This window comes from Mycteria americana, chromosome 1, assembly GCF_035582795.1.
Source record: "Mycteria americana isolate JAX WOST 10 ecotype Jacksonville Zoo and Gardens chromosome 1, USCA_MyAme_1.0, whole genome shotgun sequence".
Taxonomy (NCBI): domain Eukaryota; kingdom Metazoa; phylum Chordata; class Aves; order Ciconiiformes; family Ciconiidae; genus Mycteria; species Mycteria americana.
The window spans coordinates 28,463,869-28,478,009 of NC_134365.1; the positions used below are offsets into that span (position 1 = coordinate 28,463,869).

General features: G+C 41.2%; 1 protein-coding gene across 5 annotated transcripts in view; it reads right to left on the reverse strand.

Moving 5' to 3' along the window:
• MET (MET proto-oncogene, receptor tyrosine kinase) overlaps window positions 1–14,141 on the reverse strand; it is a 90,247-nt gene that overhangs the window by 58,809 nt on the left and 17,297 nt on the right. For 3 of the 5 annotated variants that reach the window (XM_075493600.1, XM_075493591.1, XM_075493582.1), the window contains exon 2: window positions 11,554–12,768. In XM_075493600.1, coding sequence (XP_075349715.1) covers window positions 11,554–12,753 — 1,200 coding nt within the window. In that variant the 5' untranslated portion in view covers window positions 12,754–12,768. The remainder of the gene's footprint in view (window positions 1–11,553; window positions 12,769–14,141) is intronic. The other 2 variants (XM_075493611.1, XM_075493621.1) reach the window with 2 other exon arrangements.

The window sequence follows — 14,141 nt, forward strand, 5'->3', positions numbered from 1 at the left end:
ACAAATCACACAACTATTGAAATGGATGATTAGAGTGGGTAAGTGCTTGGGTTGGGCTATATTGCTTCTCTTGTAGGAGAGGTGCCAATTGCACGTGTGATTCATAGCGAGGGCTTTGTGAAGCTGGTGTAGGTGTGCCACTGGAATGCAGTGAGGTGTGGGCAAGCCCTGCCTTTCAGCCGTGTCCAGAAGGGTAGGAGATAACCAATGCTATCTTGTTTGTTCATAGGGGAAGTTGTGGTGTTTCAGAATTTACCCTGGCTTCGGTCCACAGAAGATGAACGCGCCAAAAAAGTCTCTAGACATAGTTGAGCTGGGCTATCAGGAGCTGTCGCTGTTTGGCAGTTAACTGATGATTTATATATCATATTCAGGGAGCATAAAAATAATATTTTGGACAGTTGCACATTTGAAAAGTGCAAAGCGGGGAGGAAATTTTAAAGCCGCTAATGAAAAATCTCAAAAAAATACTCAGGTCAGTGTCAAAACCGATCATAGAGTCTAGTCTCTAGTCCGAATAGCTAGACTCAGGGGAAAAAAAAAAAATTTTAACCAAAGACTTTCTGAGAGCTTTTCTATTATTTGCAGCAACTGCAGTTTGGAGAAACACTCCTCCAGGCTCGTCCCTCCAGAGCTGGCCAAAACCTGTTCTTCTTAGCTAAGTGTAGTGCTCAATTAGAAAGTGCTATTACGTGTAAAGTCTTGATATTATGTTTAATGTCTTGAATAAACTAGAAATTAATGACTTAATCACTACAGAACATCTAATACTGTCTTGTGAGTGATTCGGAGGAAGTCACCAAAATGAAAATTTAATTTGACAAATTGGAGAAATGGTCTGAAAGTAACTAGGTAAAATTTCCTAGTGTCAATTGTAAAATACTACAGTTATGAAGGAGAACTGAAGTGAAAGTAGGAATAAGCAGGAGTCTTACTTCCTGCTGGTTTGTTTATATGACTTTTAATTTGTTGGCTATCAGGAATCAAATTCCTCAGTATCAACTTTTGCTTTCTGCTTTGGATCCTGGGAGTCTCCCTCAAGAGAAGTGGGCACCCACAAGTGCTGACAACGTTTCTCTTTTGAGCATTTCTATGGCATAATGTGGAGCAGGGGGAAATGAGCTACTGCTAAATGAGCTGGATCCTGGTATCTGCAAATGGCAAAAATCCTTTTTCAAAGAAACTGCTGTAGGGTAAATGAATAGATGATTCTACATAACAAACTGATTTCCAAGCCAATTAAAAACGGAGACGGTGTATGAGTTGCTTATATCTTCTGTTGTGGAGGTCAGTGAATGAAGCTGAATAATAAAACTACAGCTTTCAGGAGTGTGCCCTATTGGAATCAAGCATACAATGGTGAAGAATTTATGTGAACAGCAGACTCTGAACAGGAAGAGTAACTGTGAGGAACACAAAAGAACCTTATCAGATTTTCCTCTCTAAATTTTCTTGTGTATTTTTAGCCAACACAGTTTTGCTGTTCTGTAATACATTTGAATTTTCTGGGTAGTTTGCCGTATTTCTCTTCAGGTGATAAGTGCATTTGATCGCTGCTTCTCTCCATGTGAAACACAAGAAGTGAAATTCTGGCCCCAATAACTCAGTGAAGCCAGGGTGTTGCCTGAAGAGGATGAGCAACTTGATCAGCATCATGTCTGGAGGCCTGTTAGAGGGCTGGAGTGAGAACCTGTATTGTCTGTTTCCCAGTCCCATGTAAATAAAAGTGAAGGACATTATAAATTTGGCCTGTCTATCATTGTTGTCTTTGAAAGGAATTACTCCTTAAATTTCATAAACCTTATAAATCTTCCCAGCTGTCACATACCAGTCTGTTTAACTCTGGACTCGGTTAGAGATGACTACTAAGTTCCTTGTACTTATAGCTCTTTTACAAAATGGGGAGAGGAGAAAAATACCCAGGACAAACTTTCTGGCTTCTGGCATATTTAGAGACTTTGTTCACTTCATGCCTTCTTCTGTCAGTTCCCTTGGCAATGGGACTATCTATCTCCCTCCTCCTTTCCCACGTGGTTTCATGCCATAGCTGGTCAGAGTCAATAAAACGTAATGGAGAAGAGGAGAAATATATAAATAGCTTTCTACTATGCTATCACAAAGGAATATTTTTTCCTCTGCAATTTGCAAGACAGAGAGTTTGTGAAATGGACAAAATTTTACTACTAGCAATTTTAAAAAGTCATAGTCACATTTATTGTTCTCACTATACATAATTGTCACAGGCTGTCTGAATTCTTTACGGTTAGGAGCACATTCAATGATGATACATGGAAAAAATATGGACACATTTATTTTTTTGAAGTAATTGACCAGAAAAGAATCTCTTGTGAACAAACTCCAGCGCTGTACAACAGGCAGAAGAGAAGCCAGCCAGAACTGAGGAACATGAGAAACAGAAATTCTTTGGATGTAGCACGTTGGCTTTTGCCAACATGATCAACTGCAAGTCCACAGAGAGACTCCTCACCCGCTGGGTCAGCATAACTGCAGTGTGAGTTCCCAAAACTTGCTGCTGCATTTCCAAGAGAAGCAACTGTGGGAACTAAACAGGGACGGCCATCCATCAGTACTAGTCATAGGTGCTGTTCCATAGCAGGCCAAATGCACGTGAATAGTGTTTCTTATGGGTGCCAAGATTGCACTACGTTCATATTCTCCCATTTCACTTCCTTTATCCAATATTATCACTTAAGAGATTGGGTCTTTCATATTGAACTATTGCACATATTCGTACTGATAGGGCCAGTAAGTCCTCAGAAAGAGGTATCCCAAATGCATGAGTCAGCTATTATTTGCCGTAGAGACTACAAGGAAGCTAGACTAGAGCGGTCTGCTGGGGATACGCAGTGTGTACCCCACCTGCTGCTCTCACAGCACCGAAAGACAGCTAATTTCCATGTTAATGTGGCTGTGACAGGTACTAGGTATGCTGAATTTCTCTTTCTTCTTCAAGCCCTATTTTGTCAAACAACAAACTTGTTCTTCCCAAGAACTCCATGTTCTTGGGAAGTGGAACAGAAATCACTCAGAAGTCACATCACAAGAGAAAAGTATTTGAAAACACAGTATTCAAAATGCCATGTGCTTTGTAAAACGGATTTCTGCACAGTAGCACCAGACACTGTTACCAAGCACTTCTTGTAATCCTAAGGAAGGGAAAAAAAGAATAACAAATGGAACAGCTCAATTTTGCCAGTGGACACAAATTTATGTGCTAAACAAGTTCCATAGAAGCAGATCCACCGCGTTTCTGGTTTCTTCTTGACCAGTGGAAGACACCTCGAGGGTGTAGGTGCTGTGAACTCAGTCCAGCGTTCACAGAGAACTGAGCACGCCTGGGGCAGGGGACTGGGTTCTCCTGTTTCTAAGAACTTCTGCTGAGGCACTGAAGCTTTACTCTAAAAGGTAAGAGTTTTCTCCTCTTTTGGTTTTAAACAAAGAATTGTTTCCTTCTTCTTCCTTCCTCCTCTTCCCAATATTCCTCATGTATTTGAAAGCAATTCAAAGATTTTTTTAATAAAATACAGGAGAGGTTTGTTCCCTTTCTGAGAATAAACTTTTCAAATCTCAACTGTGAAGTAGGAGACTTGAAGAAAAAGCAAGCAACTGGAAACAGTCCTTTAAGATGGAAACGATCAAGCAATCCTAACTACGCAGTGGCCACTACTATGTGTTGCTACTGCCTGGAGATGGTCCAAGTTACACAGGAAACCAACCCTTCAAAATACTACATGTTGCAAAATAAGGAACAATTTGGAGGGAATTACTGAAGGATTAAGTACCTTTAAGCTACGCTTTCAACTTCAAGGACTTGCTCTAGAATTCACTGAAGTCAATGGAAAGATTACACAAATTTTTATGACCCCTAGAGAAATTTTTTAAAGAACTCCATTGATGTAAAATTTTACATAGTATCATCCCACTAACTCTTAATACTTGTTGCTTTGATCTACTTCACTGCTAAAATGAGAGGGGAGAAAGAAGTTACTGTACTGATGCTCCACTTAAGGTAATAGGTAAAAAGACATCCATGTTAAATGTAATTAGTTAATACAAATTAAGATGATTACATGTTCTATTGTCAAGATCATTCAAAGAGTTATTTGCTTTTGTCATTGAACAGTGCTGCATTAGTTCTCATAATCTGGTTAGTGCATTAGCACTAAGTAAATCCTATTGATTCAGCAGATAAAATGGACCTAAGTAATCTTTGTATTTTGCTGATTTCCCTTATATTAATTTAACATTTAACTCAGTATACAGATTATCAAAGGAGAAGTGTTGACTAATTACACATTTTGAAGAAATAAAATAATGCATTGGATATGTTGTGTTGATAAAAGCAGTTTTGCTGTACATTTGTAGTGTAGATCAGGTGCATTTTTCATAGAAGTCCTTATTTACATGGAAGCAGTGATGAAACAGAAAAGCTGTGAATTCCAAGTAGACCAGTTATCCTAAGATAATGCTGAGTGTGGAGACTCTTATTCCAAGATAACATTGCACAACAACTGCGTGTCTAGCCAAAACAGTGGTGCAAGAGATGTGTGGGATACAAAGGAGTCCAGAAAGTAGAGAAAATCATGCAATTTGCCCTAATTTCCACAGGCTGTGTATAAAAGCAGGGTAACATCTGCCTTAAGAAAGTGAAGCTCTCATTATCACTTCCCCCAAGATCATTCCTCCTCTAACATTTCATTGTTTTCACCCGCGCCATAGACAGTGCAAGTAATATTTCTTTGTGACCTACACTTGCTTTGTGAACCATTTATGCCACAGCTCTTCTTCCTTAGCAGTATTTTTTTTATTTACTGTGGGATTTGACTCTGGTTTTACTTGTATGTTTGGAAATGAGGAGTAATTCCACTCTGATGCAAAAGCTGTCTGAGATCAGAAGCCCACATGCCACCTAGAAAGTTTGAGTAACTCAACACTCTCTTGGATAATAATTACCTACTGTTGCTTTAGTGAGCAATAATGACGGCAATATGTGGTCCTGAGTCAGATCAAGTAGAGTAAGTAGAGAAACTGCTGAGGTAAGGTTGGTGCTGAGTGAGCTGAAAGGCAGATGTCTGCTTTGTCAGGATTTATGTGTGTCTCCATCGTCTGGCAGCAGAACCTGAGGAAAATTCATTGCTTGCTTACATGTCTCAACTACCTACCAAAGCCAGGTGGGATGAATCCAGGACTTAGATCTGCATGCAGGGCACTGCAGAATCAGCTTCTCTTTCTCTGGAACATGGAATTGTTCGTAAAGAAATCCAAGCAGCTCTTTCAGGAGGGCTGACATGGTCCCATTGCAGAATAGCCATCAGCAGACTAGACAGGAACTTGATCTGGGGCAAAGGAGCCTTCGAATTTGGTCTGAACCCAGGAAAAGAGGCTTAGATCTGAATATTACACATCTCTAGTGAATGTCCTTAATGCTGCATACCTGCTAGTCTACATTTTAGACATGTCGTCTTGTGGGACTGTAAAGGTTTTCAAATTTGCAAAGTTACATAGGATAAGAAAATTATCCTGTGTCCAGCTCTAGTCTTTAGTGTTATTTAAGGGCCTTCTGAAACTCTGAGGCATAAAAAACACACGACCAGAGAATCTAGATATCCATGTCAAAAAAAAAACAAAACCAAAACTTTCTGCCTGAAATTATTTCTGTGCAAGTCCAGAGAAAAGCAGCATAGTCACTCTTCCACACTAATAACCAATAGGGAACGCTGCCTTCAGTGGAAGAATTTGATTAAAAAGTCTGGAAATGGAACATTATTAGTAACTCTGGCTGATAAAGCAGTGCCCTTTGCAGAAAATGGTAGTTTAACGGATACCACTTTTTCACAGAGAAATCCAGCTTTCATCGAGAAGATGATAAAACACCAAGCAGCAGCACTGGGAGGCAAACAGAGACAGGCCTCTAACAGGAGATCAGGAGAAGGAAACTCTGTAGTTTTGCAGCACTCGGGGACTAACAGGTCAGCCCCCAGACCCCATAGCTCCTGGGGCTCAGAAGAGTCTGCCAAGATATCTACCACTCAGGGCGGTGCGGTACTTTCCAAAGAAACTCCCTGACCTGCCTTTTTCCTTGCCTTGCCTTTTTCTTGGGAACTTCCTTGTGACGGTGTCCATGTGGCAAGTCCCGGAGACAGAACAGCCCTTACCTCTACAGCTACACCTCCGCTGAATCCAGCCCAGCCTGGGATACCCATACCCATACCATACCCCCTACACGCTCATACCCGTATCTCTACCTGTACGCACACCCGTGCCTCCCTCATAGGCAGCTTAACTGGAGTTCGGACTCTTCCTGCAATCCCTTAGGCCACGCTATTTGCCCCAGTCAGGTCTTGCATGGCCAGGTGGGTAGATGGCCATGTACCTACTGGTGGAGGGGAGCTGCGTGGTGAGCACACCCTGCCTTGCACTGTGTCGCACAGGGCACAACGGGGACCCTCGGGGTACCACAGCCAGGCAGTGAGCGCAGAACAGGAACGTGGATGCAGCCTGTCACCGTACTACTATGGTTTAAGCCTGTTTTAAAGGGTGTCAGTGCACATTGCCCATCACCCAGTCCCTCTTCGTTTATTCTTCTGAGATGTCAGAACCCATAGACAAGCTCGCACAAAATCTGTACGGATGGAAGCAGGCTCTGTGCCAGGCAGAGTGCTGCATGCCATTTGATATAGCATTTCCAGAGGAATAAATGACTGAACCAATCCAACGGATTCTGGTGCCTGACTTTTAGGGAAAATATTCAGGCACATTCTACTTGCAATATAAAAAACATTTCCTCCATGCTGTGAGATTATCTAAATAAGCCACATCAACCCTTCCTAATCAGAGAGATGTGGTGTTATTTTTAAACCTGCCAAAAAATTTTAAGCCAAATGGTGTGGGATATTACAGTTACAGAGCCTCAAAAGAGTTATTTGTCTCTGTTTATTTTATTAAATATTCCTAGACATACCCTTAGGATGACAGATCAATAAGTGCCTTTGCGGTTTCCTGATAGAAGGCAGCAATTATTTCCTTCCATTACAATATAAGCATAACCCAATTTTACTCATCTATCATGTGTGTAATGGTAATAAAGAAGCATCACCATGTGTTTATTTTACTGTCACTTCATCTTTTGTTTTGGTGACCTTCTGTTTTCATTTCACATTCTTCCAACTGTTTGTGCCTTTCATTTGAGGGGAGTGGCGACCAGTTTGTCTTGCTGTAGGACACTTGTTGGGAACATGGTGGCCAAAGCCTTTCTGTGGTTTCTCTCTTCCTGTAAGGTGAATGGAGTACTTTAGGCTTTCACCTGAACTTACCTGTAGGAGAAACAAAACCACAGGAACTTTACAGAGCTGAATTTGGATTTCATTTTTAGAGGTGCTTTTCCATGGAAGTCAATAGCGATTGAAGTTGGGTATCAGAGGAGAACTGAGCTCACAATTGTTTAGCACATAAGAGATGCAGAAAGGCTAAACAAAGCCCATAAGATCATGATCTAACTAATGAGAATTGAAATGTATAGTTGAGATTTTTAAGGCAAAACTCAACCCATCTTCCTCACTTGGAAAATCACGTTTAATCCATGATAGAGGTGCACGCTACTGGATCACGTCTGCAAATGAAGTAAGCAGCATTTGTCTCCTCATTTAAGTACTCCTCTGCTTTGAGGAGTACCACACCAGGGCTGATAGTGACTAACTGTGACCAAGTAAACTCTGCCAAAAGCCTACATCCAGTTTTCTCTTCATTGTGGGTGAGGAGATTCCTGAACAGTGATTCAAAACCCTCCACAGCAGCTACCTTTCAGATATCCTTGTCCTGACTTAGGCAATAAAACCCCTTTACTATAACTCCAAATTTTTCTTTTAATTCAAAGCCAGTTCTGTTTCCTCTTTGCTGTCATTGAAGTGACAGCCAGCTCTTCACTGAAGGAAATTATTAGGAAGTGCTAACTGGTCACAGGTCCGCTGAGGTACATCTGATATCAATCAGATGAGCCATGGGATTCACTTTTCGTATCCCTGACTTCAATGAGTCCAGGTTTTGGCTTCTTATGTATTTCACTTAAACACAACTGGAAATGTTTTATTTTGATTTTATACAGTTTTCCGTGAGCACTGGAATAAGTGAAGCACAGTTGTGGCTGGATTTGTATCTTGTGATTGGTTGACTTTGCTGTCCAACTAAGCTCTGACGGAGACTTTTCCCATGGGTGAGCAATACCTGCTTTGGTCCCTGTGAGTCCTTCTGATATTTATAAAGGGGCTCCTTAAACTTCATCGGCTTCCATAGCCTGAGTATATATTGGATCTGTCTCTGGATTCACACCTGGATTCACATCTTTAAGATTTCCTATTGTTGAGGGTGTCGGGACAACTAACAGAAAGACAGGCATACAATAGCATGACCCCATAAACTTCATTCCTTTAGGAAACAAGGCTAAAAACTAACAAATTTTGTCAACCCCATCAAGATGAGTGGAAGTATTTTTTTTAATGCTTAAAATCTGAGAAGAACAAGTTGAGGAAGTGTTTTGGATGTTTTATTCTGGTTTATTTTGGTCTAATTCTACCTCTAGCAGCCTCAGACTAAACAGTCCTGAGGGACAGCCACTTAAAAAGATGGACTACCCAAAGTCCAACAAAATTATGTACAATTGTCTTGTGGGACTTTTTTTGATAACATGAAATGGCCTTCATCAATCAGAGTCTAACTGTAAATTATCAGATAGAACTCCCTTGCAAACATTGCTAAAGGCTCATTTTTCTTTTTAACGTTGAAGTTAGTGGTATACCATATTCACTGCTGTACTGTTTTCACTGTCCTATGACTTAATCTCACAGTGGTCAGTGCCTTTCACTTGCATCAGCGGTCTGTGGTTTCATTCTCTCAACATCAAAGAGAAAGATCATCTTGGCTACATTGCAAAAAGCAAGTTTTGAATTTTGCCAAAATAAACTGTGACAAACTCTTACAGTTTATAAAAGCTTTCTTTTAAGTTGAAGGTGACTTACAAAAGGGGAAAAATGGGTTATGCCCTCATGTACGTTTTTATAATGTACAAAAAAGGGCCTAAAGAGAGTTGAGGGGTTTGGGACTCTTTTTTTTAATTTTTATTTTATCTCCAGCAAAATCAAGGAAGACCAGATTTGACATTCCTGACACAAGCATAAGAAATAATGTGCTTTCCTTCTTTTGCCTGCTCCTTCCCTTCCTTCACCTTCCAACCTTGCAGGTCTACTTTACAAACCTGAGAAAAACAGGTGTATAAAGGATGCTTGGCAAATTCTTGCCAATCTTTTTGGCCAATTGAAACATGAAAAAACTCACAGGACACTTTTTGTTGGAGCCTTAATGAGTCCTCTGGAATAAAGCAAAGGAAATGGAATGGCAAAGCTTGACAGTCTTGATATTTCAGTGTTAAGCAAACAATCAGGACAAAAATTTCTGACTGCCTTTATGCCATTTAAAGGAACCACAAGAAATCTCAGAAACATTTTTCCCTTTATCAATTTAATGTAGCAGAAATCAGAGTTCTGATGACATTTCTTGAAAATGGGCAACTATAATAAACCGTCTGCAGTATAAGACATTCAGTTCTGATATGCAAAGCAGCAGCCGACTCTGGAAAAGCTTTTGAAACAGGAAAGTACTTCCCAGCATGTGAAAAGTGGCAAATTATTCTGTCAATATTTTAATGGTATACTTTGCTATGAAAAGATCACCTTATGAAATGGGTGTATAGGGAAGTACAGAATGAGATAAGTTAAAGGCCACGAGCTTTAAAGACAGTCACTCACAAATAAAGTACCCCAGGAATAAGGAAAAAAGTACTTTCAGAGAAGAACAATGTTCATTGTCAAAAATGAACTGAAAAATGAAAAAAAAAGGATATTAAGGCCTGCAATGAAAAATTAGGACAGCAATAACACAGTGAAGAAAGACAAGAAGTACCGTGCGGAGTGTTTGCTAACTTGCTTTTAGTTCCTGAAATTTCCTTTCGCTTATTTGTGACACCCTCCCAAAAAAAAGGGAATAAAATGCTACATCTGTTGTGATTGCTGTATCGGCATCCACCAGCAATACCTACATCTGTGCTGAACACCTGGAGCCTGCGACAAGCAGTCGTCCCCCGAATGCTGAGGCTGTCGCAATGATGCTCAGACTGGGTCGGACCCCACCTCTGAGCACTTCCCACTGCTGGGGAGAAGCCACAGCAGCTCTGTAATGGATGCTTCTCCCCAGACCACCCCATCTCACCCCTGGCAGTGAAGAGCAGCCTGTCCCTTTCATGCAAGAGGCTCCCAGCTCCAATGGGGCATGTGCCACCGCCCTGGCCTGATGTCATAGAACCATAGAATCATAGAATCATAGAATGGTCTGGGTTGGAAGGGACCTCCAAAGGTCATCCAGTTCCTGTGCTGGGCAGCCGTGCTGAGGAAGACTCTGGTGGTATAGGGGTGCTGAAGGCCTGTGGTTCCCACTCTCACCAGGAGCCATCGCAGCAACGGGGCATGATGGATCCCATCCAGCCCCAAATGCAGGTTGAGCTGTTGGTCCATCCTGACGCAGGCCTCATCCTGGCTCGCGAGGCTGCGCAGAGCCCCATCATAACAGCTCTGGCCCTGCCCTCTGGTAGAGGACAGTGTGCCACCTCTGAGCTCCAATTTTCTCGTATTTGAGAAAAGAAAGCTCCCCAGAGAGGACATTTAAGGGCCTGCTGCATAAGCAGGTACAACTGAAAGCTCTAATGTTTCATGTTTCAAAATAAATGTTAAAAGTACTCAATTCCCAGATTCCGTATTTCCTTTACAAGACCTGACACCAGCACAGACACTGGCTGGAAGGGAAGAAATAACCTCTGTGCTTCCCTCACATACAATATTTCAGATGGTTGGAAAGCAGCAACCACCTGAACACATGGTGTACAGAGAGGCAACCCTCCCATCCGAGACTACCGGCATCCTCATTCAGATACCCTTTTCATAGACGCTTCTTTCATTAAGAAAACTGATTTCAGTGGGACCGTTTATGTATCAAGCATGAGTAACTGTATTACAATCTGGCTCTTCATGGCATGTTCCAAACCAGCCCTTTCATTTTTTTCTAAGGAGGGCAGTGATTCAGCATTAACATAGTTTAAAATATGAGTGATATTTTCAGGGACTCCTCAGTGCACATGGATACTAATGTTAATGAACACTCTTTTGAGATATTAAAAGAAATAACTGCCTAAATTTTCCATTTATCTGCCTCACAGTTTCTCAAGAAAAACAAGTACTTACAAATTTAAAAAAAAAAGTATTTTTTCCCCAGTTCTACTAATACTTTTTTAGCACCATAAGGACCTCAGTGATTTTAATACTCAATTTACAGGAACTAATCCTTACAGAGATGAATCATCAGCAATGCTAAGTAATCTGAAATGAACAGGGACTTACATTTTGTAACTGAAACTGAGGGGACGGCTACCTGGCAATGGAATAGGCAGACAGAGAAGGAGAGTCCCAAAATGTAACAAATTAATTGTCTTACCCTGTTCAAGCAGTATTTGCTCTCTTTCCCGTAAAAGTGCTGGAGACATTTCATGTTCTGCTTGTCGACAATCTTGTTGAAGAACTCGTTGATGGTTCGCACGGAGACGGCGCAGACAGCAGATCTGTTGGTTGGTTCAGAAGAGTCTGGTTTGCTCTGTGCAAAAACGCCGTAGAGAATATCATCATTCAACCCAAGGCCCATTTCGTGGGCTAGAGCTGCACCTGGCTTGCTTACGTAGGCAGCTTGCAAAATGTTGAATACCTCCTTTCGGATGGACCTCTTCCTCCGCTTTTCGGTAAAAATACACTCAAGAGGCATTTCCATGTAAGAACGCATCTCTGAGTCTAAAGTGCAGAAGCGGATAATTCTAGTGTGAAAAGCCTGGGAGTCGAGAGATTCTCTCTGGACAGTCAGAAAATAGACAAAGTGATCATTTTCAAAGGCATGGACATACCTAATGGGATATGAGTCACGGAACTGAGGGAGAATATCTATATAAGACTGATCTGTGAGAAATTCAAAACCATCCTGTGTTTCTTTTAACCTTCTGACCGATATTGAATGCAGCACATGAGGAGGCTGAAATGTAGATGTCACAGTATTTCCAACAAAGAAGTTGACAAACCTGTCCTTTTCGGTCACCAAAACTTTGGTTCCTAAAGTGCTTACAACACAGTCAGGACAATTATCGGCTTCTCCGTCCACCCGGGGTGAATACATACAGTGCACCTCGCTTTCGATGTCAGCAGGGTTGTCAGGGTGAATGATGTGACGGTGGCAGACGCCTCCGGACACACTACCACAGCTGATGAGCTGATCATCATAATAAGTTTCTAAGAGCAGTGCCATGTTGACATTATCCTTCCATACGCTGTTAGATAAATTGGCTTTATCTTTGCAGTCTTTGCATGGCGCGCAGTCGGGGTTCTCCAAAATGGGCCCAGTCTTGTACACAGAAATGTTCTGGAGAGTCTCATTTAGTACATAAATCTTGTTGACCGCTCCAATATAAACATGATGCTTGTATAAAACTACATTCTGAATCGGTGTTTCTGCAATGAAGTTAGGAAGATCATATTTTACATCCAAATTCATCTCTGATTTTTTAGCTGCTTCTTTGCATTGTCCATGGCTCCGCTGCAGCAAGGCAAACAGGAATACGATAAACCCAGAAGGATATGCAGTAAAAGGCTTCATTGTCAGGGATTTAATCTGTCAAAATATATTTAAAGGAAAGAGTGGTTATATTTCATGTACTAAAACATCAGTTTATCAGTCAACAGAAACCCGTTTCTAGGCTGCATGTATTAGCTGAACTATTTCAGTTTAAGAAGTGTCGTAATCTTGCTTAGTGTCATTAATAGTCTTGTGCTAGAAACTGCTACGATTACTGTTCTTCGTGGGTACCCATTTCACTGCTTTCAGAACAATTCACAGAAGGATTTTCTTACAACAAATTTTGCAAGACCCCTCGGTGTGTTGTACAGCAGCAGAAGAGAGGTGACTACTTCCACATTGGCATTAAACCAGCTGACTGATACGGTTTAGAAGAAGATGGTGCACCGGTAGCTGAAAGCAAATCTGCTCAGGATACTCAGGACACAACTGCACACAAAGCAGTTGTAGCGCTTCAGTGTGTGGATATAAGATATTTGGCAAGTTCCTCAAGGGGCTGAGCTGGTTCTTAGTGCAGCTGCTCAAAAATGAGAACTAGGAAAGACATGAAATAATGTGAAGATTTGAGCTGGAAGTGGGCTTCTCTTTTATTCTGTTGACATTTTTGATTAACCATGGAAGAGACTTTTCTCCACCAGACCCCTGGTGACCCCAAAGGACCCCTCTCTCTCCCCCTCCAGCTCCCCAAATCACTGTCTTTCATAAGGGCCCGGTTTGAAAAAAAGCATGTTTTTTTCAGCCAGCTCTACTTCTTGGAAGAGTCATTTTCCCTAGTGTTGACAAGGTTTTGTAATATATTGTTAGAATATTTTATGCATCATGTGGTGCCTGGCATGTGCAAGTTTTATTTTAGGCCCTGTACCACAGCAGTAAGTCACTCTGGTGAACCTTTGCAAAATACAGGCATATCACTGTGTTGTAAACAAAGGGGTATCAAGTGACCTACAGCCATTAACTGATGAAATCAAAAAACCTAGCACTTCTCTTTTTTTACTTCTCCACACAATTGTTTGATGTGGCTTGAAAAACCAAAGGCAGATGACTAGTGTGATATTTCACCCCCTCGGAAGATCAATTAAATGAACTGTGGTTATGAGCGTTTCGGTGCAGTGTCCACGCTACGCCCTGTCACACCAGACATTTTCTGTTAATGCCATGACACAGTTGTTAAGCCAAATTTAGCTTCTTCATGGAGAAAACAATTATGCATTCTAACAGCAATATGATCACATACTTTGGGAAAATACTTATAGTTTGGCTATAGTTAAGCGATTGCTGCTAATGGAGAAATGCCTATGGCATTTCTGAAAGGATTTTAAATAGGCAACCTTGAAAATTGCAAACTAATAATCGGAACCAGGACTCTGTATTGACTTTTTATTTCATTAAGACTTTAAGCAAAATGGAAG